The sequence below is a fragment of the Parasteatoda tepidariorum genome, chromosome 4, assembly GCF_043381705.1.
Source record: "Parasteatoda tepidariorum isolate YZ-2023 chromosome 4, CAS_Ptep_4.0, whole genome shotgun sequence".
In the NCBI taxonomy this organism is placed as follows: Eukaryota; Metazoa; Arthropoda; class Arachnida; order Araneae; family Theridiidae; genus Parasteatoda; species Parasteatoda tepidariorum.
Window position 1 is genome coordinate 36,946,476 of NC_092207.1, and position 26,694 is coordinate 36,973,169.

Consider the following 26,694-nt stretch of genomic DNA (forward strand, 5'->3'; position numbering starts at 1 on the left):
CTAATAAATAGAAATTTTCAAGATTAATTGAATGAGCAAATAAATATTTTCACCGCAAATCCACGTCTATATTTTTTTTTCGTTTGCTTTTACGCCAGACAACAGGGTCACGACGTCTGAATTGCAAAAATATGAGCTATCCGGCGGACGAATAAAAATACGGAAAATCTTATTTTCTGTGTATAAAAGCGGAGAAAATAGCTAAAATAAGTAAAAATACGGAAGGGTTAGCAGCTAGGACATAGTTTGAATTTTCTGTTTATCTTTGAAAATCGTAAACAAATATAATTATTTTATTTCAAAGACTGAATTTTCAAAAGGAAAAAAAGAGAAAAAAGCGGGATATTTATTTTAAAAAAAAAACGAAACTTTTAGAGAATCGGAGTTTTTGATAAAAAGGCTGGAATTCAAGAGGCAAAAACGAAAAATCTCATCTCTGTATAAAGGTCAACCAGTTTTATCCCAAGGAAATGATTTTTAGAGAAACTTCAGAGGGAGGAATGAGGACTTCAATACTTTCTATCCGCGGAAAATTAAATTTCTCATAAAATATTTTAATTTGTTAAAAAAAAAATTTCCGCGGAAATTAGCGGGAAAAATGGAAAAATCTGACAAAAAGCGGAAATCCACGAATCCGCGGAAGAATCACATCCCTGAATTCACTTCAAAATGATCATCAAGGCAATTTAGGCATTTATTGAAATAAAGGCCCTTGTTCAAACCATCTTGGTAGAAATCATGTTACTGAACACTGAGCCAGCTCTTAGTAAAAATAGCCACATCATCTGAAGAGGAATTTGCTTTAGTTAACTCTTCATAAAGCCAATTTCTTTTCTAGTAATGTTAAAATTTTTTTGGAATTCAGATTGATTTATAAAAAGAATTTATTTAGCTTATTATTTAAAATTATTTTGAATTTTAAGACCTTTATGGAATTTTAAAAATTGACATTCTGAGTAGGATTTGCCCTTCCTTTCTTAATGTTTTAATTATTGAAGCATCATTTGAAGTGCAAATTTATTATATTTAAAACAGCTTTAGACACCATCTTGAATATACATAGGGGAAAAGAATTGTAAAGAGGAAAACACTTAAACATTATTATTTTCTCAAGTGAAGTATTGTTTCGTTCGTGTTGAATTGAGTGACACCAAAAACAAAGGCGATGGGACAAATTTCACAGAAGTTATAAGTGATTTTGTAAACATAAAGTATAAAACGTAGGATTTCTACTTATTTACACAGTTAAAACTCTTACCAAGACAAGTCAGATATTATGAACTATATATTTTTCAAGGATGAAGAGAAGGAGATTAAAATGAGATAGATAAAACTAATAGTTTGAATGTGAAATTTAATATATGCATTCAGTTTAGTATTTCTACGTACATCCGGCATCAATCATCTCATGAAAAATAGTTTATGGATTCAGTTTTCTTTGTATTTAAACTTTAACCTTAAAAAAAATATGATTTGTTGTTGGTAACAAATATAAAAACATTTCTGGTAAATATGTTAATGCCCTTTAAATTAAGTTATTAATCTTATTTATTCAATCATTATTGTTTTTGTTTATAATATATAGCATAAATATTAATGACTATTATAAACATATTAAAAACTATATAAAAGGAATTTTGCTTTAACATCTATATTTTGAATGAGTCACATACACAATATATTTATATACAATATACACACTACCCTACAATAAAGGAAGAGACACTTTCAGTTTTTGACATTTTTTTAAAATTACTCAAGAAATACTAAAAGAATTATTTTGTAACTTTAGAGATGTTTAGTACATGCAATTTTTCATATTTAGCAATAAAATTCAAGGTTTCAGAGGTCAACACCCTATGCCAGAAAATTAAGCAATAAGCTTGTAACTTGTATTGATTACTTTAGTTGTTATTTTTAATAACTGCAAAAAGTTTTGTAAACATAGAGTAAATATTTATGGTGATATGGACAATTTTTTAAAAAAATTAATTTTTTCATCTAATGCTTTTTCATAATAACTTTATAGATATTCAATGGAATTAAACTAAATTTTTTGAGCAATTTAAGATTAATTACAAAAACATTATAAATAAATTTGTTAAAAACTGTGTAAGTTATGAGGACTACACATGAACTGAAAAAATTTTAAAAAAGTTTTTTCATAATTTTGTAGTGAATCATATGTGGAAACTAATAAAAAGAATGAAATTTGTGGATAACCCTGTATCGTTTTGAGATTTCTTTTAAAAAGTACAAAAACTACTTAGAAAATCGCTTGAAACTTTTTAAATTTTTAAGATACTTAAATAAAGCTTTTATCATTAGTTGCAAATATGATTCTCTACAAAATTATGAAAAAACTTTTTTAAATTTTTTCTGTGCATGATCAGTTTAAATACTCATACCTTGTGCAGTTTTTAACAAACTTTTTCAAAGCTTTCAATAAACAATTTTGTAATTAATCAAAATTTCTCCTAAAATTTGTTTGATTCCAGTGAATATTTATGAGTTATAGCAAAAAAACGTAAGGCAAAAAAATTAATTTTTTATAAAAATGTCCATATCTCTATATATATATTTACTCTAGGTTTACGAAAGTTTATGCAGTTATGAAAAATAACAAAGTTAAGATGCAAGTTACAAGATTTTTGCTTAACTTTCTGGCATAGGATATTCAAAAACACTTGTTTTCTTGCATAATTTATTGTAGGTCTTCAAAAACTCTGAAAGCTTTAAATCTTATTGCTAAGTATAAAAAATCACATGAACTAAACACCTCTAAAGTTACAAAATAATCCTTCAAGCATTTCTTCCATTATTGCAAGGTAGTATATATGTTTTTCAAGGTTAAAATTGATTGGATGAAAATTTTGAAATAGCTCTGACCTTTGGCTTCTTTTTCTTTTTCCTTAAATAAGTTGAATGCTAAAAGCTGAAACTAAAAGTAAACAAAAAGTAAATGCAAAGCCAGAATTAAAAAAAAAAAAAAAAAAAAAAAAAAAAAAAAAAAAAAAAAAAAAAATTCAAAAACAAAATAAATAAATAACCAAAATATAGTTTGCTTACTTCTTTTGTTTCTTCAGAATTTTGATGATCAACAGTACTGGCGAGCTCTGTTTGTAAATACTGAAGGGCTGCAATTTGATCTACTGAGGCTATTTCTTGAAATTTGTGTTGTCGAATGATTCTGCAACACTGACGCAAAAGCATTTCTTTGGTTGGGCGGAATAGCTATAAAAACAATATAAGTTTTGAAAACTATATCAAAAATGAGGATCCAGAAAATAAGTTACAAAGTTATGAAACAGGGTCGTTATAATAACATCGAAAATTGAAACTTTGTTTTTTAATAAACATTTGTATATATATATAAATAAAGGATAAATTAATATTCAAATGGTGCATTAACATTGCAAAATGGTAGCATAAAATACACAAAATAAGATTAAAATTTGCATGTTAACTTTACATTTGCCATAACTCCACTCCCCTATGAAAAACAGCATAATCTCTTTTTGCTCTGAAGATGTAAATTCCATTTTCATGAAATAATCCAAATTAAGTAGTTAAAAGCCTATCATTTAATTAGGCTAGATTAGAGGTTGTACCCTGATACTGGTACAACATCAGCATCTGTACCCTTAATGATGAGCCGTGGCGGCGTAGGGGATGGAGCACTCGACTATGAGGTGACCCAGTTGATATCAGTTTTGCACCCAGCTCACAACCAACGACTATGGTGATGTAAAATATCACTAGTGGCCGACAGATCATGGATTCGAGTTCCCTTGCTGTCGGGCTAAAAATGGGAGGTTTTCCTCTCTACATGTAACGTGAATCCAGTTAGTTCCTTCATGAAGGCTAGTTTCTTCCAATGCTTGATTCAAGAGTTCCATTGTCTTCTGGGTTGGGGTGAAAATTACAAGGTGTTTAACATTGATAGTTGCTAAGTCAGAATTGGGTCGGCTGTTCAAAGCCGGTTTTAAAATAAAATAAAAGTCTTTAATGGTGAAGATAAAGAAAATTTTTATTAAAAATGCGTGTAAGTTTTTTTTTTTTGTTCAACATTGCAAAAAATAACTTATGTTTCCTTCTAAATTGTTGATTTAAACTTAATCAAGAGAAGCTTGGAGAGAGAAATTTTGGATAAGATGAAGCTCAATTATAGTAAAATCTCAAATGGTCTAAACAATGCTCAGGTAGTCCACCGATGGAGCCTTGTACAAAAGCAGACTAAAATTTATTGTTTAATACATATTATGAGATTTTTATAAGCAGAATTGAAATATTTCAATTTTCAATATTTAGTCACAATGAATATTGCTAATTATCAATAATTATAATTACTCGTTGCAAAATTTTTTACCAAATATGAGTACAGGATACAATTGTGTGACACATTGCACTGCAAATGCAAGATTTATGAAACTGACTTTTCAACTTAATTTTGACTAATTTAAATTAAAAGTTATAATTAAAATATGCACTTACGTGAAGTGACCAAAAATCATCTAAACGCATTTTTGGAGAATGCAGTCTACCAGGATTACCACCAAACAAATAATGCACCTGAAAAATTAATAGTATAATCTAAGAGATATAAAGAATAAAAAAATATGGTTTTCATTGTATTTAGAATACATCTAAATAGTATTTTCAAATGCAAATGGAATGTGTTCAGTAACTAAGAAAGTTACTGCTTTCACCATTTACATATTAAAAAACATAATCCAGTTCCTGTCATTTGTTACTACAAATGACCGGACAAAGACAATACAGATATCTTCAACTGACATCAGCATGGAATTAATAAATTTTGCTATTATTTCTGATTTCATGAAGACTAAATACTTAAAACTAGAAGAGCTGTTTCATTTTTTTTTATTATCAAGTAAAGTTTTGTTTTATATAACTTATATAATTTGTTATACTTATTTTTTAATACATTCCACATACATGTGTGCCAATTAAAATAATCAATACAAAATAAGTAATAATAAGAATTATAAAAAAAAATATTTAAATTAAGTTTTGGTATTAGTGTTAAAATACTACTATACTAAAATAAAATCAGGTGAATTCTTTTCTTCATAATTCTGCATTTCTAATTTTTTTTTATTATTATTTTATAATTTCTTTGGAAAGCAAAATTTTTAAAACAAATAATAATATTTAAAAATAGTTAAAGTTATACACTTTTTTTCTATTTTATTGAAATTAAATTTCATTATTATTACTAATTTTTTTTCTTCTATTCTTATGTAAATTATAGTTTTTATAATTTCGTTAGTATGTTCCACTCTTAAACTCTCCCTTCTTTTGCTAAACAATTGAGTTTTGAACATTAGAGCTGCTTTTAAAGTGAAAGTGTAGTGAAAAAAATAAATGGTTTTTAATCAGATTCCTGAAGTTGAATTGATTATTTGTGTGGGGGAAAAATAGCTTTCTTTTATATTAAGTTATGATTATTTGCAGACTAATAGAAAAAAAAATTCTGGAAAATAAATATGAACAAGCTACATAAATAAGCTTCAATAAGATTTATATAAATTTAAAAAGAAAAGTTTTAAACATATAAATGATCTAAAATTGGCTAAGTCTCTTTACAATTTGAGAGAGTCTAATTACATTATTAAGAGCATAAATGTAAAAAATATGTAATAAAAAATGTAACAGAAATATGAACTGTAAAAGAAAAAAATTCTATATTTTTGGTTGTAGGGTTAGATTTTGACATATAGTAAAAAAGAAAAAGTTTGATGATGAAAAAGCTGCAGACCCAGTTAGTATTGAACAGTTACACTGAATAACACGAAACATTTTTAATTTTATACGAACTTTTATATTTGTTTGCATTGAAAATTACAATCACAACAGTTTTAAACGTAGTCTTGAGCTATATAACAGTAAATAGAACAAACTTAATAACTGTAATTTAAAACAGGAATGGAATTATGTAATGTTTGCAAATCACAGAAAATATAAATTTATAAATGAATAAAAATATTGTAGATTGTAAAATTTTTTTTAATTGCATCCACTTTAGAAAGAACTGTAAAATAAAGAAGGCTCCATACTTTTTTCACATGGTCGTAGACTAGTTGATGGGCAAAACGTGGGCACGGTTCAGAAGGTTGAGCATTTTGGGAAGCAGAGTCATTTTCTCGAACTTCACTTTGATAAACACAAGACCTGTCATATTTAAAAAAATTATTTTTTTAAATATTATTGAAAATATTAAACAGTGTAATATGACTAGATAAGATACTTCAAAAAAATCAGAATGGATTAAATTAAAAGAACTTAAAAGAATTAATTACAAAATTTAAAACTATTATATAAAATAAAACTGTATTTTTAGAATAGTAGTGAAAGGGGAAATTAAGCTGGAATAGTTCAAAGAGTAAATTATTAATTCTGGGACGTTTCTAAACTCTCCCTGGTGGGTGTTTAATAAAATGTTAACATAAAACATTTTATATGGTTTAATAAAAGTTTCATTTGATTTGAACAAAATTCCAGAGAGTTACAAGATTTACCTCTTTCAGCAGCATAAGTGTATATTAGTATCACTAAAAACATTATTTAAGAAAGTGCGTTTAACATACTGAACTTGTTCTCTGAGTTAAATATAAAATTGAAAAATGAGAGTTGTAAATCTACTATATAGAATGAAAAAACTTATAAAAATTAAAATAAATAAATTTCCAGTTATTAAATATTTGATTGAATTATTATTCTTGTAATAGTTTAAAAATAGAGACTTATTAAAAAAATTCTTAAATATTTTAATAAATGCTAGCACATAACTTTATCTATAAATGATACCATATAAACTTACATTATTTTTAAAACTTTTACTCATAAAACTCAGGTATGCATTTCAGGCATTTAAATGAGAGACACCTGTACAGTGAATGCACACGCTAATCAAAAAACAAAGTAGAAATACATATTTACCATTTATTGTGACTTATATCATAAATCCAAAAAGAATTTTTTACATGCTCATCTCTTTTATCTTTATTTGAACCCTGAAAAAGAATTTTGAAAAAGTTAAAAAGTTTCACACAGAAATAATGTCATAAATGTTTAACAATTCTATCTAATTAATACATCTTAAGTAATGGAACAATTTTAATCATTCAAAGATATGAAGAACACCATTTTAATTTTATACATAATAATAATAAACCATTGAGATTATTCAATTTTTATTAATTTAAATTGAAATGAATACATTAAGAAGTAATACGGCAATAGCAGTCATGATTAAAAATTTTTGCAAAACATAAAAGCAAAAAATAGAAAATTTTTGTTTAGCTTTTCATTAAAGAACTGAGCGTCAGAGGTATAAGACACTATGCCACAAAATAAAAAATTTTTCAAATTTTCCCATGACCAGTTGAATCAATTTTTTTATATGTTTACTTACGTTTTGCATATTAAGCTTTTGGGCTATTCCACGGTAACTTACGTTACATTCACATAAACTTTATTGCATTGAGGCAAACAAATAATATGAATACACATATTAAAATAAAGTGATTTCTTAAAATTACAGTCAGAACCAAAAGGAATCTAATTAAAATAATTATTATTTTTCAATTTAAACAGTGTAAAATCCTAAAATTAGTGTGGTAACTTACGTTAGCGAAAAAAGAATGGCATAAATTTGCAATATACTTGAAGGCAAAATTCTGTTCTTATACAAAAGTTTCACGATTAAGATTATATGTATCATTTTTCTGACATGTTTAAATATTTCTTATGCCTAGATTTAAGATTTTATTTCAAAAGTTAAATTAAATATAATTTTTTAAGTGGGTAACTTACGTTACAGTAACTTACGTTACGAAATTCCCTTTGTATCAAACTTTTATCAAATAATGTACAAATGCAAATTAAGTTATTTAAACAGCATGGTGCAAGGGAGAAAAGTGTACATGAAGTAAATTCAGATACTTTTGATTCACACATAACTGCAAACTTGTTAAGTTCTTTGTTATTAACTAGTACAGGGGGTTCAATTCTTTTCACCATGCTTTCTTTCTGGTAGAATATTTCATCTCTTTTTACTGGACATTTACAATAGATTCCCACAGCAGCCATTACATTGACTTTAAATTCTTGCTCTGCAACAGACATTACCACACCAGGATATAACATGTCCTCCTATCTAACCATATATCAACCCCCAGCATTTATCTTGGATTCATCATTTTCTTTTTCAACATCTTTCACTAAAAAAAACTCTTCTGGTATGCCTTCTTGTACACTTAAATGGTGGATCTGCTTAATGTTTTTAATCTGTGGAGATTTTGAGAATAGACTAGACACTCCATTCATCTGTTCTAGAGACTCGCACTCAGCTGTTTTTTCTAAACATAAAATAAATTTCTAAAGAATTTCGTAAGATGAAACATTATAAATTTTGCTGAAGGCTTCCTTGGTCAATCCGAACTTTTCATGATGCTTATAAACACAAACATTGCCTGGAAGTTTGCTACTAAACAAGACATGCTTTGAACGGGGCTCAAAGAATCTAGTTTTTCCAATTTTGCATTCTGGATTTTCTTCCATAAACATTTGGTGCATTTCTCGAACTGAATGATGAAGATGCCGTGCTTGTACTTTCTTTTTGTCACCAGGAGCATCTCTAATTATAACTACATCCTTAACTCCCGGTGCCTGTCGAAAGATTTCGTTCAACTCTGAAAACATATGAATGCCAACACCCAAAGTAATAACTTAAAGCAAAGAGTTTCATTAAAATCAATATCTTAAGGAAGTGATAATTTATTTAAACTTTGGTATTGCAACTGGATACATCTTAATTAGCTTGTATGCCAATTTTCAAGAGGAATAAACTCATTTCACATTGGTAACTTACATTGCATGCATGTCAGTAACTTACGTTACACATATTGAATGGGGCACAAAACAATAAATAAGTAATATTTAAAAAGAAAACTATTGCTGCTTATTTAGTGTTAGCCTCTAAGGAAGAAAAAATATTATTCTTACTTTTGTATCACTTGTTCTTTTTTACACACAAAAACTTTTTCTAGTTTTTGGTAACTTACGTTACATGCCTTAATGTTCAGTTGAAATTTATATAATTAAATAAATTTAACAACAAAAATTTATTTTAACACTGCACAATATTTCTATTAAGTGTAATAAACAATATTTATTCTTTGGAGCATTTTGAAATTAAAATAATGTTAACTCACTGATTTTCAAAAACTGACCATGTTCGTCACCCAAATCAGAAAAAGTAAATGCTAATGTTCAATGGGTTACCAACACTAAAAAACTAAATTCTCAAAAAAAATAATTATAAATTATCAAACCTTTCTAATTCACAAAACATCCAAAATGATAACATTATTCTTATTTGAATTTTCTAATGCTTTTCCCCTGTTTCATGGAATTGCCCTTTTCATTAAAAAAAATGGATAAATGGTTTTTTTACCTCTAATGTACAAAACTATTTCTAAAACTATATGTTAAACAATAAAAATATATCTTTTAGATAGATATGAAACAGGCATACTTACAGATAACACATGAATTTCATTAAGTTCTGGATCAATAGTAGCCCTTTGGGTAAAACCAGCAGGAGGAACTAAAAAAAAAAAATATGTACATTGATGTATTTTATTTTAATATATTGATATATATTAAAATGAAAGACAAAGATTTTACTTAATATACTAATCATTCTAATAATAAAGATAATAACTTTCTTCAGACATTGGGATATTCGAAAGGAATAATGCCATCTAAGGAATTTTATCATTAAAAAATTATATTTCGTCTTTCTCTCCTTGCATAAATGTTGAAGTTTGAAACAAAAACCAAAAATCTGATATTGAATTTAAGATTTTTTGCTTTGAATCTTCAAATGTGTAATAAATATGATTAGACAAAAATTATTTTTAACTATAAACCAGAAGTGCCTTTCAAAAATGGGATGAAAATGAAAAATAATCGATCAGTCATTTAGTGCAAATTTCCTACATTATAATATAGAAAATAAGTAGACATCATTTATTTTGGTTAACAATTTTAAAAATTTATAAATTTAAACTCCTAGGAAAAGTTTACATCATTATTAAATAATATGATAATTTTGATTAATTCGATATCAAAGTAAACAGACATTTATTGATTTGATTATAAGTGATTCACTAAATTTTGATATATTATTTAATAAATATCATAATAAGTATGCAAAATTAATCGAAAATGTTTAAAAAAAAAAGGGAATTTTTTAGAATTTTTTCTAAGATTCAACTTTTGCACATGGTAGCCAAATAAATATTAAGGAGTATTTTAGAATTTTTGGAGTAATAAATGAATATCAATTCATTTCTGGCTTTACTTCATGCAACTGTAGCAGAAAATGATGTAAAAATTTGCATTTCAGCATTTATCTTAAACTTTTTATTTCTGAATTTTTTTTTAGAAAAAAGAACACAGAACATAATAGTTGTGACAACTACTGATGTAATGTTTTATATTCATTATGCTTATTAAAATTAAAATTTTGATAATTATTATCATCTAACTTTTCTAAAATGTGTTCGGCATGATTAGCAAATAAAATAACTAAATGAAAAAAGAATAGCAAAACAAAATAGTCAAAACTAGAAACTTTCCAGAATAAAACATTTATTAAGCAAATTAAAAAGAAATTGTTCAAAAATTTGAAATAAAATGTTAAGTTTCTTTAATATTTCAAATTTCTAATAAATTATGAAAATTAAAGTGCTGAATAACAAAATCAAAAGCAGATCTTTTTAAACACTTCCGTGAACTTGAAAATAATTTATTCTTTTAACAGCCTCACGTTCTAGTCTGACTGTGATTACAGAAATAACATTTGCAGACATTTAATTGCACATAGCTCTAGATGAAAATAATCAAGAAAATTTATAAATATCTTTTAAAACAAATGTTAGTGCCATTCATACTTTGATTTTTATTCCTTTTCATACATTAAACATTTTTTACAAAAATAAAAGTTGAGGTAATGCAATGTTATGTGCTGCTAAATGTCAGTTTTGATGTTTAAAAATTTCTCAAACTTTGAAAGTTCCTGAAAAAACAGTAAGTGTAATTAACAACTATAGTTTTTTTTAAATAGCTTTTAATTGATTATTTATATATATATTAATTATAATATAATAGCTATGTAATATATAATAGTTATATAAAATAATAGAATAACCAGTTTATAATAGATTATTTTCTTTATTTCTCTTTTTTTTTTCAAAATTAATAATTCTATTTATGCCATAATCAAGTACAAGAATTTCGAATTCAGAATGTGATTAAATCAAATAAAAGAAAAATTAAATCACATTTCTAAGTACGTAAGAAATATAAGATCATAGCAAAATTTTATCTAAAAAATGTTACATTAATGTTAGAAAATTTAGTTTTTAGTACAAAAATTTACATTTATTCTACATATAATAAAGTTGGAAATATCTTACGTTCATTATCTGATCCATCACATATGAAATCTATTCTGTCACTGTCAACATTATAGGTAAAGAAATCACTTAAATACTCCTTGGCTCTTTGCCCAGCAAATATATAGAGTAAGCGGGATTTCTACAGCAGTGAAACAAAATTATAAACATTAAATTAAAAACAAAATAAATGCATAACTACTAATTTAATTCAAAATTAAAACAAGCTTTTAATGCACAAAGGATAAACAATACCTCATGGAAAAGCATTGAATGACCAATTCTTGACTTAATTTCAAAGTCAAATCTTCTGGGCTTAGGATAATCATCTCGAAGTTTAGTCCAAGTATTGGTAGGAACATGGTAAGAGTATAAACCGCTAAACATGGGTTCAGGACAAACGTTTTCATCACTAGATGAGGTACTATTACTGAAAAAAAAGAAAGGAATTATAGACAGTGAAAATAAATAGAATACAAATTATAGTTGAACCTTGATATTACAAACTTTGATTAAGACTATTTTTTGATAAAACCAGAAAGTCTAAATTCCAGATGCGCATGCTTAATTACAGATAGAAAAAAAAACCCTTTATAGTTGAATACCAAATATGATTGATTTCCGAAGAATTTAAAATGTTTTTTTTTAACTTTCTTAAAAACTTTTCTAGAAAAATTTTATGAATCATTTATTAAAATTCTAATAAAAAAAAGCTTAAGGTGTTTTTTTTAAAAATTTATTTATTACTATTTTTTACTACAAAAATCTGCCAAAATTATATATTCTTAAAAAAATAGACATACGATAATCTTTTCATTACACAGGAAAGAATTAGCTAATTTAATGAATCCTAAAGAGACTGATATTTATGAAGTAGTTACTGTAGAAAACGTTTCAGTATGGGATGATAGGGAAGAATCAGAAATATTGGAAAAGAAAACAGAAGAACCTTAGCAAAAAGTAAAACCAAATGAAAAACAAAGATATTGACATACTTTTTGAAATATATGTTTTCACAAGTAAATACACGTCAAACAATTTTTAAAATGTCAGAACAGTGATTATTTTACCCGAGTTGATAAAAAAATACTCTATTCTTGATATTCCAAATTTTCAGTATCACAAAAGTACTGTCTCTTTTCAAATTGGCAATATCAAGGTTTAACTGCACAATTTATAAGGAATTAAAAACATTTCTTTTTAACAGAATTTTTTTTTGTAGCGATATTAGATAAAATGATACATAAAAAAAATATTTAATTGCATCAATTTTATAAATATGAAAAAAATAATTGGTGCAAATTTAATAAACAAACAAATAAGTTTACATCAATTAAAAAAACAAAAGTATGGTGTTTAAATTAGAATTAACTTCACTCTTAATGAAATTTTTCTATTCAATGCTTTCCCTAATTCAGTTCTGATGGAACTGGAAGTCAACATCAATCTGCTTCTTGCTGTTCTTCATCGCAATTTTTTTAAAGAGTTGCAACACTTGAAGAGCTAAATACATTAATGTTGAATCTTACAACAACTAAACAAGCATTTTGATTAGATTCGCTTTTTTGTATACCCAATGTTTGCACACTAATACTGCAACATCTTACCATAAAAATAACAAACTTAAACTACTTTAGAATATCTAAATTTTAAAAGCCTATGTATAATTTTCGTGATTGCGAGTTGTGAATAATCTAATTTCTCCTTTATACATTATAGAATAAGAGAGGTGATGGTGGACACCTCAGACATAAGACAAATTAAAAACATAAGACATAATAAAAAGCTTGAACTAATAGTTGATTGGACTGATGGTTTAGAAGTTAAAATAGTTTTAAGCATAAAACTACAATTTTATAATTTTATTTCGACCAATAAAGTACTGTTTTCTATCCCATCTCTCTTTTTTTAAATTTTTTCATGGAATCAAATATGATACTAAATAGAAAGGGTAGTGTAAATGATGCACAAATGAAAGTGCAAATATGAATAAAAATTTCTGCTTTATTCCAGGGATGAGATTAGCCAAAAGGCAAAAAAGCTGAATTTCCACGATAGTAAATTTTACGCAAGCGCAACCCTTTAATAATAAATTCCAGACAGTTTAAGGTAATAAATAATGTGTTGACATATAATTGTGTACTAATCAATTATTATATAAATTATTACATTGATACTTAATATTTAGTGAAAATAAAAATCACCAATTGAAAAAATAAAGCTGAAAATTATATTTTTCCTCAGTTCACATAAGAGACAATTATTACTTGAAAAACTATCTGGTTTAGCAAATTAAAACTACTGAGAATATACATTAATATTTCATTTCTTTTAATAAATATTGTTATGTGATTTATAGCAAAAATATCAGTAATATTACTTTTTAAATTATATATTGGAAAAAAAAACTTTAACAATGTACTGAATCATTATGTTAATATTATAGTCTAATCTAACTAGAGCCCTCTGAAACACATCAATAACAGTGAGGTAGAAATATATAGTAACTCCTTAACATACAAAAATTGTTATTTTAGTTTGAAAAATTACATGACAATCAGCAACTGTTTAGATAATTGTTTTTTATTTGATAAGAATTTTGCATTTTATAGCATAAATAATAGCAATTATAAATAAAATTTTGATGATGAGTTAATTAACTCTTTCTCCAAAATTGATGTGATTGCTTTTGTTTGCTATATCTTTTATGCTTGCTATATTTAGTCGTTAGTCCATCTTCAAACATCTTGTGACAAATCCTATTTTTACTTCTTTGCAAGCACAGAATGTAAGTTTTGAATATATTTTCTTACGGTTTCTGATGTTGTAACACTTACATATACTAATAATCGTCGTTAGAAAAACAGTCACCTTTATAGTAACTAATTTTAAAAAAATTTACTTCTTACAAGAATCGCGATAGTTGATCTTAAAATTGCGTGAATATAAATAACAATTATGGATTTTGAAATCACATGAATATGAAACTAGATATACGATTTTGAAAATGAGAAAATACAAACTGGGATATAGAATTTTTAAAACGCGTAAATACAAATCACGATTCATAATTTTTAGATCGCGTAAATACGAATCATGATGCGTAATTTTTAGATTGCATAAATAAGAATTATGATGCATAATTTTTAGACTGTGTGAATGCGAATCCCAATGCCTTATTTTAAAATCAAATATAAATACGAAAATCAATGTTTGATATTATAAGCCGCATGAGCAAATCAAGACATTGAATTTTAAACTTGCGTGAATACCAATCGCTACATGGGTTTTTAGAAAGGCGTAAATACGAATCACAATATCGTGATTTTAAATCTCGCAAATAAGAATTGCAACGTACAATATTCAAATCGCGTGAATAAGAATCGCAACACTCAAATATGAAAAGCTATGTTTGATATTAAAATCGTGTGAATAAGAATCGAGATATTAGCACATTCCAGCCTTGGGACCTCTAAAAGGCTTGTCAGAGGCAGAGTCGTTTGAACTACGAAAATCGGATCTATCTGGACGGCGGGTAAAAAATTCGGAAAATCTTATCTGCTGCGTGTAAAAGTGGAGAAAATAGATAAAATAAGTAAAAATGAGAAAGGATTGGTAGCTATGTAGTTTGAATATTCTGTTTCTCTTTGAAAATTGGTGAATTTTCTGAAAAAGCGGAATACTTATAAAAAAAAGTGAAATTATTAGAAAATCTGAATTTTTGATAAAAAAGCTGAAATTCAAGAGATAAAAGTGAAAAAGCGGAAATCCGCTAAAAAGCGGAAAAATCTCATCCCTGTTATTCACAATTTGTTTTATTTCATTTAGTCAGCATAACAGAAAGTATACCCTACCCCTTTTGTACAGATGAGACCAATTAGATTCAAATGCCTCTGAAATGCTAATTGAGGTTTAACAAAACATTCATAATTTTTCTTTTCAAATAACAAAAATACCTTCACCATTTATCAAATTTTCTGTTTCTAGGAATTAAATTTTTTTTTTTTAAATAAAAATTGTTTTATTAAACTACCTTTAAAAAATTTCTTATACTGAGAGCTTCAGAAATGTTACTTGCCATAAGATTATTAAATTTAAGAATCTGAATTGAAGAAGGATATTTTCAAAACCATATAACAAATTAAAATTACCTCACTAATATTCTTCCACCAAACACATATAATGTGTTCTTTTCAACATCCATGCAAACTTGATGGTCAAACACTAATCTTGGACCACCCATCTCAGCCGTGTTATCAGTAATTAAAGTCCACTGATTAGAATCAATGTCATACACAAAGAAATCACTCTAAAAATATAAACAAAAAAAAGTTTTAAAAACCAAAAAGACAATAAAAATCTAGAACTTATGCTTAATGTGAAACAATATGATTTTCATTTAAAACAGTTTTTCATTATTATTATAATATTATAAAATTTTTTAGCCTGTTTTCAAATTTATCTTAGATAATAATTTATAAATTATTCTTTATACTAAATTAAGTTTGATACATAGCATATTTAGAGAATTTTCCAACAAAGCATATCAAGTAGTTATTAACTGTAGCAAGCATAATAAGTTGTTTGCCGCAAGCATAATTATTCCAATCTGATAATACAGTAAAACCTGTTTTTGTGCGGTCCTTTTTTTATGCGATTTTGTTTTTGTGCGACTGGTTTTGTGCAATTTTATTTTTGTGCGATTTATTTTTATGCTGTATATGAATCTTAGCAGGGTTAGCACCAGTTTAATGTTTCCTATCAATGTACATATACATGTTGTGGACGAACTCTGATTATGTGGTCTCCTTGACCAGTCGACCGTCGTCACAAAAACTGATCACTGACTTTATGGTAACAAAAAAACAAATCAATTCAAATCCTATCTTCAAGCGATGAAAGCGATTTTCAACCAATTCATCACAAGAAGATGCGCGTTTTGGATTACGACGAGTAGCAGTAAACTATTTAATGTATAATTTGAAAACTTCTCCATGTATATTGTACAATGAAGAATTAAATATTTTTACAATTTCTTTAGGTCTAATTTAATTTAATTGAAAGCATTCTCTCATATATTTCATAAACCATTGATGCAATTTCTAAGTCCGACTTTTTTTATGCGGTCTCGATCCACCGCATAAAAATTTTTTTAGGTAGTATATCGTACAAAGTTGTTTATTATATGTAAGACTTCATAAAATTTTCGAATATTTTTTTGTATGATTTCTTTCATGCGGTCCCTATCCATTGCACAAAAACAGGTTTTACTGTATTCACAACTGCAGGACATAATGATTTATTTTGGGCTATTTGAAAAAAATAAAAATAGAGTTACATTTAAATCCATTTTTTTTCTAACTTTGACACAGAAAGCAATTGGAAACTTATGGGTCAGAAAAAAAAAATTACAATATTAAAACTGCTATTAGAGTTCAGAACATAGCAGAAACAGCTTATTTTTTATTAGTGAAAAGTTAACTATAAACTGGGAAACCATAGGCATCTATGTAAAAAATATACTTCAAGTTTTAGAGAATGCTACAGACTAACACATATATATTTGATAAACTCCTGGGTTCAAAAAGAGAATGTATAACTATATTTGACTATCATTGGAGAGAGGTTTAGTTATTAAACTGAGAAAAATATTTTCAGAAGAATGGTTTGAAAAGTATTTTTTAGCAAATTTTCTAAAAAAAATTGCTTTTAAACTAAATTTGGAATATAAAGATTAATTTCTTAGTACATAACATATTTTTTAGATAAAGACAAATGTTCAATTTCTTGTTCCTTGTGAAGATACAAAACTACGTTGTTAAAATCAGAAGAAAATAACTGCTTTTAAAAATCAATTTTATTTTTTACCACAGTACATGATTTACATAAGTGTAAAAAAAGATTTAAGTACATAAATGAGGAACATAAAAAATTATACCTTTAAATATTTTGGCACTCGCATTTGGGAATCAAGGTAGCGGCCGATAACAAATATCTTTTTTCTTTCAGGATCAAGGCACATTTTGTGGCATGAACGAGGAGTAGGACCACCCTACAAAAAGAACAGGAAAATAAATTATACATACAAGTACATTATGACAAAAGTTTTACAAAATGAAATTAATCCCACTGTACAGTATTAGTCTTGGCAAGTTTGGTGAAGTTTTTTTCTCACTACACCACCTTCACATTAAAAAAGATGGGGGAAAATCTGGTTTGTTATGAAGGGTTTCCACTATGATATAGTAGTGAGAAATTCTATGGTCTAAGATTCAGAGATTTGATTAATATACATTCAATATATTTTGCACATACAATCTAATGATAAATAATTATGATTTGTACACTTTCCAGTGACACTTATGTTAAGATAAATATTCTTCTTATTGATTTATTTTACATGAAATGATTCTCTAAAAGATAATTTCTCTAAAAACTAAAATAACTAAATGTGAATATTCTAACATGAACATTCTGATATATATTACTATCCCACAATATCATGTTCAATAAAGTAAAATGGTTAATATGTTTCTGTTAAATTAAGTAAAATTCGAAAACTGCTTCTTCATTTTATTTTATTTCTACATAAATGTCATTATGTAATTAATTTATAATAAATAGTTAATATGAGACAATAATGAAAAGTTTAATTGTAACAAATAATTTAGCTATGTTTCAGAGTCAATAACTAAATATCACATAACACAGCCCTGATTTTCAAGATTGATAAAATTCCTTGAATTTTCCCTATTTTCAGGCCACTCTGTTTATCAAGTCTTCAAACTTAACTTGCTTGTATTTGAAATAAGCACTATTCCCTCAATTAAATAACAATAAATTTTTTGGTAAAAAGTCTTAGTTTTGTAAAATTCAAAAAACTAAATATAATAATAAAAAAATAAGATTATGCAATCATTTTTAAAGTTCACATACAACTTATATTTAAGGAGATACATAATTATTTCTTTAAAAAAAATATTACCTGACATGTTGTGTCCCGGGACAGACAGTTCCACGTACCAGAAGGTATATGATAACACCATAAATCAGAGAGATCTGATGTACCATCCCATCCTCCAAATAAGTAAATATTTTCTAAAATGTAAAAATTCATTAGACTATTCATTATTACTATTTCTTTAGCAGTTATTTTATATAATTTAGATAGTTACACTTGAAAATTAGCCTGCACTAGAAATTTCAATGCGTTGAAAATAAGCAGTTCTAAAATGTATAGAACAAAGATTTATGAATTGATTATTAATTGACATATTTTAAATATTATAACCTATTTATAATTATTACCTGTATGAACATCAATACACATCTGATGACCACCTCTCATACCTGGCTTTGAACCTTCAGTTTCTAGATGGAAAATTAGAGTCAGTTTTCATTATTTTATTCTTACAAATGCAGATTATTAGTAATTAAAACATAAGCAGTTTTACCTGGAATTTTTGGCTCTGGTATTATAGGAACCCATTTTGCTTTATGTGTTTGTTGATCTAGGTAATTATCTAAGCAACCATCTAGAAAAATATGATTACATGACTTATGAATGTAAATTCGTGAATCTAATATTCATTCATAAACAATGAATCTTTAGAAACAAAAAAATAGTTTAATAAAAAAGCAAAAACATAATATAAGTTTTTAAAATATAATCTGCCAAGATAAAAATTCAATCCTGTTGACAATTTTAATTATTTTTTGTATTGAAATTTCCTTGTCTTAAACACATATAAATCCAAGCCTACATTGGTTGAATTCAAAATAAATAAATAAATAAAAAGAAAATTACACTTAGGCAATACTGGAAAATTAAGCAATCTCATAGATTATATCATAACAAACAAACTTGCAAACTTTGACGAATACATTAAATACTATACAAAAGCCAGGTTTACAGAAAAAAAAGTCTGATTATATCAATTTCAGTGTTTCTAAGACTAACCGTGAACTGCACTGATCAACAACTTCTCAGCAGCCATATAGTCTCCATCAATTACCTGATAATGAAGGAAAAAAATTAAATATATGTATTCATAAAAAATGAAAGAAGCTATACAAAGTCAAATATAAGCAGCATTAAATGTTAAATACAATGATATCAAAACATGTTAAAAACTAATGAAATGCTAAAATAATCAGAAAAACGTGAAAAGAATAACTGGGATGCTGCAGGGTTGTGGAACCATGTTTACTTGAAGATGGTAAATTTACAGAAGATAAATTAAAGCAGAAATAAAATAGATTGAATTAAAGTGTGGTTGACTCACAAGACATTGATGCAATTTTGTTAACAAGGTATCTTCTAGTTGTACACAGGTCCTTTTCTGTAAAGATTCGAAAGCCTCCGTATAGTTGTGCTGTCGAAAATGTTTCAAGCAAAGCCTGATCGCTTCTCTTTCTCGATACTAAAATAAGTAAATCTTATGATAATGTATATTTAAAAGTGCACATAATTCAGTCTAGCTTTAGAATCCAGCAAATTAATTGTAAATAATAATATATAAATTGAACATCAAAATTCATTAAGGTCTTACAAAAAGAATTAAAAAGATCTACATGCATCAAACTAGGTTAATTAATTACTAGGTTAATAAACTAGGTTAACAAATTTTCGAAAAAATTAAAATGAAACATCAAACAACCCTAGACTCAAAGAGATTTAAAATTAATAAAAAGATCTCTTTAAGAGAACTTTAATGAATTTTATTTAACAATTACACATTAAATCATTTATATAAAGTAAAATAAGTATAATATTCCTCAGAGCAAGTTAGAAAAAACCTACTAATATTCAATTATTTTTAAAAACAAAGCAAAGTAAACAAAACTTTAAAGTTTATACATAATTTGCTGTATTTTATACTCTAATTTTTAAGACAAATGAATAACTAATATCAATAATTAAGTTCTGGATTAATTAATCTCAATCGATAAAAAAACTAAAATCATCCAGGTTCTCAAAGATTTAAAATATTTTTTCTTTTTCCTGCATTCCTTTTTAGCAAAAGACTGTAGTTAGTATATCACACAAAGTGAAGTCATTTTGAAAAATTAAAAATCTAAAAACATTTTTAAAAACTGTTAGATAATTTGACGACTCCTGATAAATGGATACTCACAAAATTGAACCAACTAACACATGGCTTTACAAAATCCCAATCTTCAATACCCTGAAGCTGGACATGCCAGATACTAAAATTAAAACTTGGACCCCATGACTGAATAGGTACTGCAATAAAAGAATAGGAATGAATAGACTGAATATTATTTTCATGCACAGATATAATAAATTATGCATGGGAATAAATGATTTAAAAAATAACCATATTAAATAACTATATTAAACTAACAATAAATACTGTTAATAGATAGGACAGTACAAACAGAAATACTTGAATAGATAAACAAAGTTACAACTACAGGGTGAGTAGCCAGATTTTTCGTTAAAAAATAAGCACTTTTTAAGTACTCAAAAAATATTTTTAATCACTTCCAAAAAGAAAAAAAAAAAAAATCACAATTAGAATCTATGTAGTAATGAAAATTATTTTTTTTTTATCATTTAAAGTTCTTAATTTATAAACACAAAATCAATAAAATTCAAAATTTTTTTTAAAAATTTTACATAATTATGATAAAAAAACTAGTTTCTGATAAATATTGCATAGAAAATTGTGAAAATCATGCATTTTTTGTAATTTAGAACGACAATTGACATGGAAAAGAAAAACATTTCTTTTTAAAAAGATAGAAAATTAAGCACTTTTTACAAACCCTGAATAAAAAAAGCAACTTTAAGGGCTTTTACAAAATGTAAATTAAAAATAAGCACCTTTAAGCACTTTTTAAAAATGCTATTCACCCTGAACTACATAAAACCTTAGAATATACATATCTATATAAGTCACAATAAGATTCTAAAGAATAACACTTGTCCGGCTCTAGAACCTGCTTTCAAGTAATACACTGAAGAACATATTGAAAACACCATTAAATTAATACGGTCAAAAATGTTTTCATTTTATTTTATTTATTCTTCGACAACTTTAATATCTTATCATGCAATTCACAGAACGTTTGTAAAATAAACAATAAACTGTCCACTGCAGTCACAAAATATAAGTTGAAAGAAATTTGATTATTATTACATCATGAAAAATTTGCGAGCATTATTTTTATAAAAATAAAACTTTTACCAACCTATTTTTATATATCGACAAGCAAACATGTTTTCACCAGCAATGTATTTTAGATTGAAGCACTCCGTTTGATTGTTGTTTTTTAGTCCCCTAAAAGTAACAGAAGTCTTATTATATTAACAGACTAGGGAAAAACATAACTTAACAGGAAATGCGTATAAAAATTTGGGTAATTAATATAAATGCTAAGAAACTAATGTAATGAAATAAAAGTTAAATAGTCATTAATTACCCATCAAGAAGTTCGATCATACTATCATCAGCAAGACCTCCATACACTTTGAATTTTTTCATATTACATACATGACTCTTTTCATATTTTCCAAAACTAATTATTTGAACCACAGCTGGATTGTAAAGCTTTAATATTAAAAACTAAAAATAAAGAAATTAACAATTAAAAAAACAAGTATAGTTGACATTAAATAAATGTTTTTAAATTTCATCAGCATGAAAATTAAACACTATACACATCATATGGGTTGACTGATCTTCAAATTAAATAAAAACAAATAAATAAAAATAAATAAATAAAAATGAAAAAAGCTGTTTATCCTGCACATAAAAAAATAAATAAATATATTGCACTAAATATTCATTATTTTTTTTGCAGACATCTTTCTATTTTGCTTACATTTTACTTTAGTGCAAACCTGAACTGAATCGTAAGCATTTTATGTTGGAAATTTCATTAAGGTCGAGCAGATTCTGTATTCCTAGCAAAATGTTACTTCTTATATATTCATATAAATAAAATTAGACATATAGAAAAAAAGAATCCAAAATTTCAAAAATTAGAGAACACTTATCATACTAATTTAGTTTTCGTTGATGCTTCAGTAATTTTAGTTAGGAACAAACCCTGCATTTTCAATAACAATAAAAGTTATTTTTTAAAAAGTTAACAAATTTTTTTAATTTCTTGATTTTTTTCCTATAATACATAATCATAAATGTTTAGTAAAAAATTGTTTTGAAATAACCTTTTGTAACTAAATTAGTTTGGAATTATTTACATTAATTTATTTCCTGCCAACTTCACTTTCATCATGATTTTTGTGCAAAGAACTGCATGTTAAATTCATAAGTTACATATAAATTTTGAATAGTAATATGTAACTTTTCTTGGCTCAGACCAGCTATTAAAATAAATAAACAGAGTTAGGAAAAGCGTAATTTGGCTTTGATTTTTTATCAAACAAAAAGTTAATTTTGTCACAAAAAAAAAAGAATAAGAAAATATCACATTTGTTTTGTTTCTAAATGAGAAGAACCTAGGAAAAAGATTACTTTGAAGATAAAATAGATGCAGCTATAGGGTAGGGTAAATGTTCTTTTTGAAAAAAAAAAAAAAAAAATTGATAAAAATGGTAAAGACAAATGAAAAAATATAATACATGTTAAAAAGTGAAATATAAGCTAACAGTAACTTTTTCGGCTTTAAAGTATCAATAAGGATTTAAAAACTAAAGAATGATTAATAAAGCAAAAACGTTGAACAAGCTAGAAGAAAATGAGAAAAATCTACATATTAAAGATGTCTAATGTTAGATATTTTCAATGCATCAGAACGTACCTGTGGCGGATTGTTAGTTTCTGATGACCATCGGGAAGTTCCATCATTAGGATTATCCGTTAAGATGTTTCTGAATTAGTTAAAGAACAAAAGTTATTTTAATTTTTTGACAGTTAATAGTTGAAAATAGCAAAAAAATATTTAAAAAATAAAACATTTTATTAAATGCTAAAATAACATAATTTAAGTTACCTATTTTTTATGGGTGAAATAATAAGTAATGTACTCCTTAATTGCTTCCCTTACTAATTAAAAAAACAAAATGCAAAAAATTGACATATTTTTTTTATTTCAGTAATAAATACAAGGAACTAAGACAAAACAAACACAAGTTCTAAGTTGAAATTCTAATTTTTTTATGTGTAAAAAATATTTAATTTATCATCAGTTTACTATCCTAAATTATCTCGGACAAATAAAAAAAGATAAATATTTATATTATCTTTGTATATGTTCACATCTTCATAATCTGAAAAATCATCTGCATTACTTTCACTTTTGCTCGCAGACACCACTTTTTTACTCTTTTTTCTATGTGAATTCATTAACCATTATATACAGGGTGATTCTAAAAAGATGGGAAAAATTTTAGGAAGTGATAGTACACATCCAGACAAACAATTTTTATCAAAGAATGCATGGTCGAAAACGAAACGCAAAGGTGCTGGCGCATTTGGAAAGTTTTTTCATGCAAACGAGAAAGATCCATTCCAGTTGCGAGTTACTGCGCTACGTTATTTGTCGCCAAGCTTTCAGTTGCTGCAGGGAAAGTTCGTCTATCTTTTATTCGCTGTTCTACCAGCAGGCCGCTGCCGGCCACTGTTTTGAACACTTATTGTAATCATATGCCATTAAATTTGCTTTTATAACTTAACTTCATCGTCCTTTGTGTGTTTTTGCCTCATATAAGAACATAAACTTTGACGCCCTCTTCTAGCGGTTTTGGGTTTTGTTTTCGACCATGCATTCTCTGATAAAAATTTTTTGTCTGGGTGTGTACTATCACTTCCTAAAATTTTGCCCATCTTTTTAGAATCACCCTGTATATACAATTATACAAAACACGACTGCAGTCCACAAATAGCAAAACTCTCGAACAAAAATTGGCAAACTTCCAATCACAGCAGATTTTGTTTTGCTTCCGGTTGAATAAAAACGTGATAAAACAAAACATATTGAATAATTCTGCTATGCCCGAGTATAATCGGGATAATAAATTTTTACAATATATACATACCCGAGTTAACTCGGGATAATCAGGGAAGCCGTTAAATTAAAGATACAGTACAGAACCCGTTATCCGTAAATCAGAAAACCGGACCGAAATTCAATCAATTTTCCCACCATTTTAAAAAAAAAAATTTTTTTTCCTCATAAGATGTTAGGATTTTTCTCTCTTTTTTGAAAGATGTTCACCTTACCATTATTTTGGAACTAATCTTTAGTGTATTACTTCATTGTTTTTTTTCATCTTTTTAAGATTATTTCCAAAAAATTTTTTATATTTAGTTGGGTTTAACAATAAAAAAAAAAAATGGCTTTTTGTAGCGATTCAGAAAACCGGAAAAATCAGTTATCCGGATAGTCGGTTCCCTACTGTATCTATATTATAAAATTTTAATATAATCATTAGGTTTCTGCTTCAACTATTATATTGATTCATCTGCTTTAATTTTGTTAACCATCATTTATGCTTTAGAATTGTAATGCCAGATTTTATCAAAAATTATTCTAAATCATTTTTCAGAGTTTCTGACCTGAAATATGATTTTTTTACAACTGGCACTCAAAGAGAGGTCAAGAGGATAAACTTTCTTGTGACAGGAAATCTACAAATGCAAAATTATATTTTGTTCTTAATAAATAAAATTCGTTTAATTTGTGATAATTATCTAAGTTTTTTTTTTCTTTTTGCATCCAATATTAAACCATAAAGTCAGCAAAAAAGTTATAGTTTAAAATTATGATTAAATCAAATTAAACTAAATAAATAAGTGTCTTTTGTGGGATGAATTGCTTTAACAAGGATATGTGTTAATATGAAAATATTGAAGGGTTAAGTTTGTAACTTTGTTCTGTTTATATATATAATTAAAACAATTTGACAAAGATAGAAACAGTTTCACATAAAGAGACCTCTGACTGTTATAGATACGTTACAGATCATGTCACCTTTCATCTATGAAAAGGTACCCCACCATAGAATCGAGTTAACATGTATTATATACTAGTGAATTGTAACTGCAATTTTGTAGTGGTAGATACACTACAGGTCAATCAGAGGAAATTTCAGTATCAGTCTGTTCCTGCCAACTACAATCTCTGAGATACTATAGGGATTTTAAACCAGCAAAAAATTTTAAAAAAATGTGTAGAGCTTTATCCGAGAGTGACCACGAGTTGTATTATATGAGTTTGACTCTGCTGTAATTTTTTTAAAGTTTGTAGCGGGCCACAGCCCATACTCTCCAAATCTTGACCTTTATTTTGGCGTAAATGACGATAAGGAAATTTTCCTGTTTCCAAAAACAGATAAGTACCCAAACTAATCACATAGAGCTCGGTGACACTCTCTTGTAAAATCATCATAATCATATCACTGAACTGAATAACTTTGTTTATCATACAATGGGGCAAACTCATACCACACCCCGGGTAAGCCACGAACTATAAATATTCGTTTATTGATTTTAACTAGTGGCATAATTTGAAGAATATGGTGCATCAAACAAAGAATTACAATACGAACAAAGCTTTGTGTGTCTATCCTATTGTTTCATAAGCACAGCCCGAGGAAAGCTATCTAAAAAGTATGAAGTAACAATAGACTAATAAAACGATTAATTAAGTAAAAGAAAGAAATTTATAATAAGCAAGGACTGACATAAACTTTGCTTGCATAATGTACAAAAATAATAAAATAATTTGATAACTCATTTCAGAATGGTTTGTATTTCAAATGGAATTTAAAATTAAACTATGAAACTACCGGGAAATATATTAATTGACATAAGAGCATAACATTATAAGAGATAATAATAAGAGAATTTTGACATACTCTGGTATAAATGGAGTAGAGTGACTAGAACTTTGATGAATTGAATATTTTAAAATTCTTAATTCGGCCATCGCTTTATTATGATTAAACTTTGTTGCCACATATATGAATAGTTTTGTCAACAGCTGTTTTATGAAAACAATAGCAGAATGTGTTTCGGTATCATTTTCGCGGTTTATTGTGATTATATACCTTTATGTGTTTAATCTGAAACTTAATTTGCAGTATTTTTAATCCTAAAGCTTACTTTTATTTGCCCTTGAATTAAAACTCAACTAAGCTCGTAATTCATTTGCTGTCACGGTCTTTAAACAACACAACTCCATACTGCTCTATCTGAGAAGACGTTCAAAA

The 26,694-nt window shown here is 26.6% G+C and overlaps 1 protein-coding gene across 2 annotated transcripts in view; it reads right to left on the minus strand.

Annotated features, from left to right (window-relative positions):
• Positions 1-26,686, minus strand: part of LOC107453252 (muskelin 1) — a 27,760-nt gene extending 1,074 nt beyond the window's left edge. The window contains exons 1-20 of one of the 2 annotated variants that reach the window (XM_016070009.3): positions 26,341-26,686; positions 23,283-23,352; positions 21,939-22,081; positions 21,708-21,796; positions 20,627-20,736; positions 19,775-19,912; positions 19,450-19,504; positions 18,944-19,024; positions 18,798-18,860; positions 18,475-18,587; positions 17,428-17,541; positions 15,641-15,798; positions 11,745-11,919; positions 11,511-11,631; positions 9,567-9,634; positions 6,964-7,037; positions 6,081-6,195; positions 4,495-4,572; positions 3,070-3,234; positions 2,890-2,941 (exon numbers count right to left, since the gene is read on the minus strand). In XM_016070009.3, coding sequence (XP_015925495.1) covers positions 2,890-2,941; positions 3,070-3,234; positions 4,495-4,572; positions 6,081-6,195; positions 6,964-7,037; positions 9,567-9,634; positions 11,511-11,631; positions 11,745-11,919; positions 15,641-15,798; positions 17,428-17,541; positions 18,475-18,587; positions 18,798-18,860; positions 18,944-19,024; positions 19,450-19,504; positions 19,775-19,912; positions 20,627-20,736; positions 21,708-21,796; positions 21,939-22,081; positions 23,283-23,352; positions 26,341-26,411 — 2,053 coding nt within the window. In that variant the 5' untranslated portion in view covers positions 26,412-26,686. The remainder of the gene's footprint in view (positions 1-2,889; positions 2,942-3,069; positions 3,235-4,494; positions 4,573-6,080; positions 6,196-6,963; positions 7,038-9,566; positions 9,635-11,510; positions 11,632-11,744; positions 11,920-15,640; positions 15,799-17,427; positions 17,542-18,474; positions 18,588-18,797; positions 18,861-18,943; positions 19,025-19,449; positions 19,505-19,774; positions 19,913-20,626; positions 20,737-21,707; positions 21,797-21,938; positions 22,082-23,282; positions 23,353-26,340) is intronic. The other variant, XM_043054879.2, reaches the window with a different exon arrangement.
• Positions 26,687-26,694: the final 8 nt, after the last annotated feature.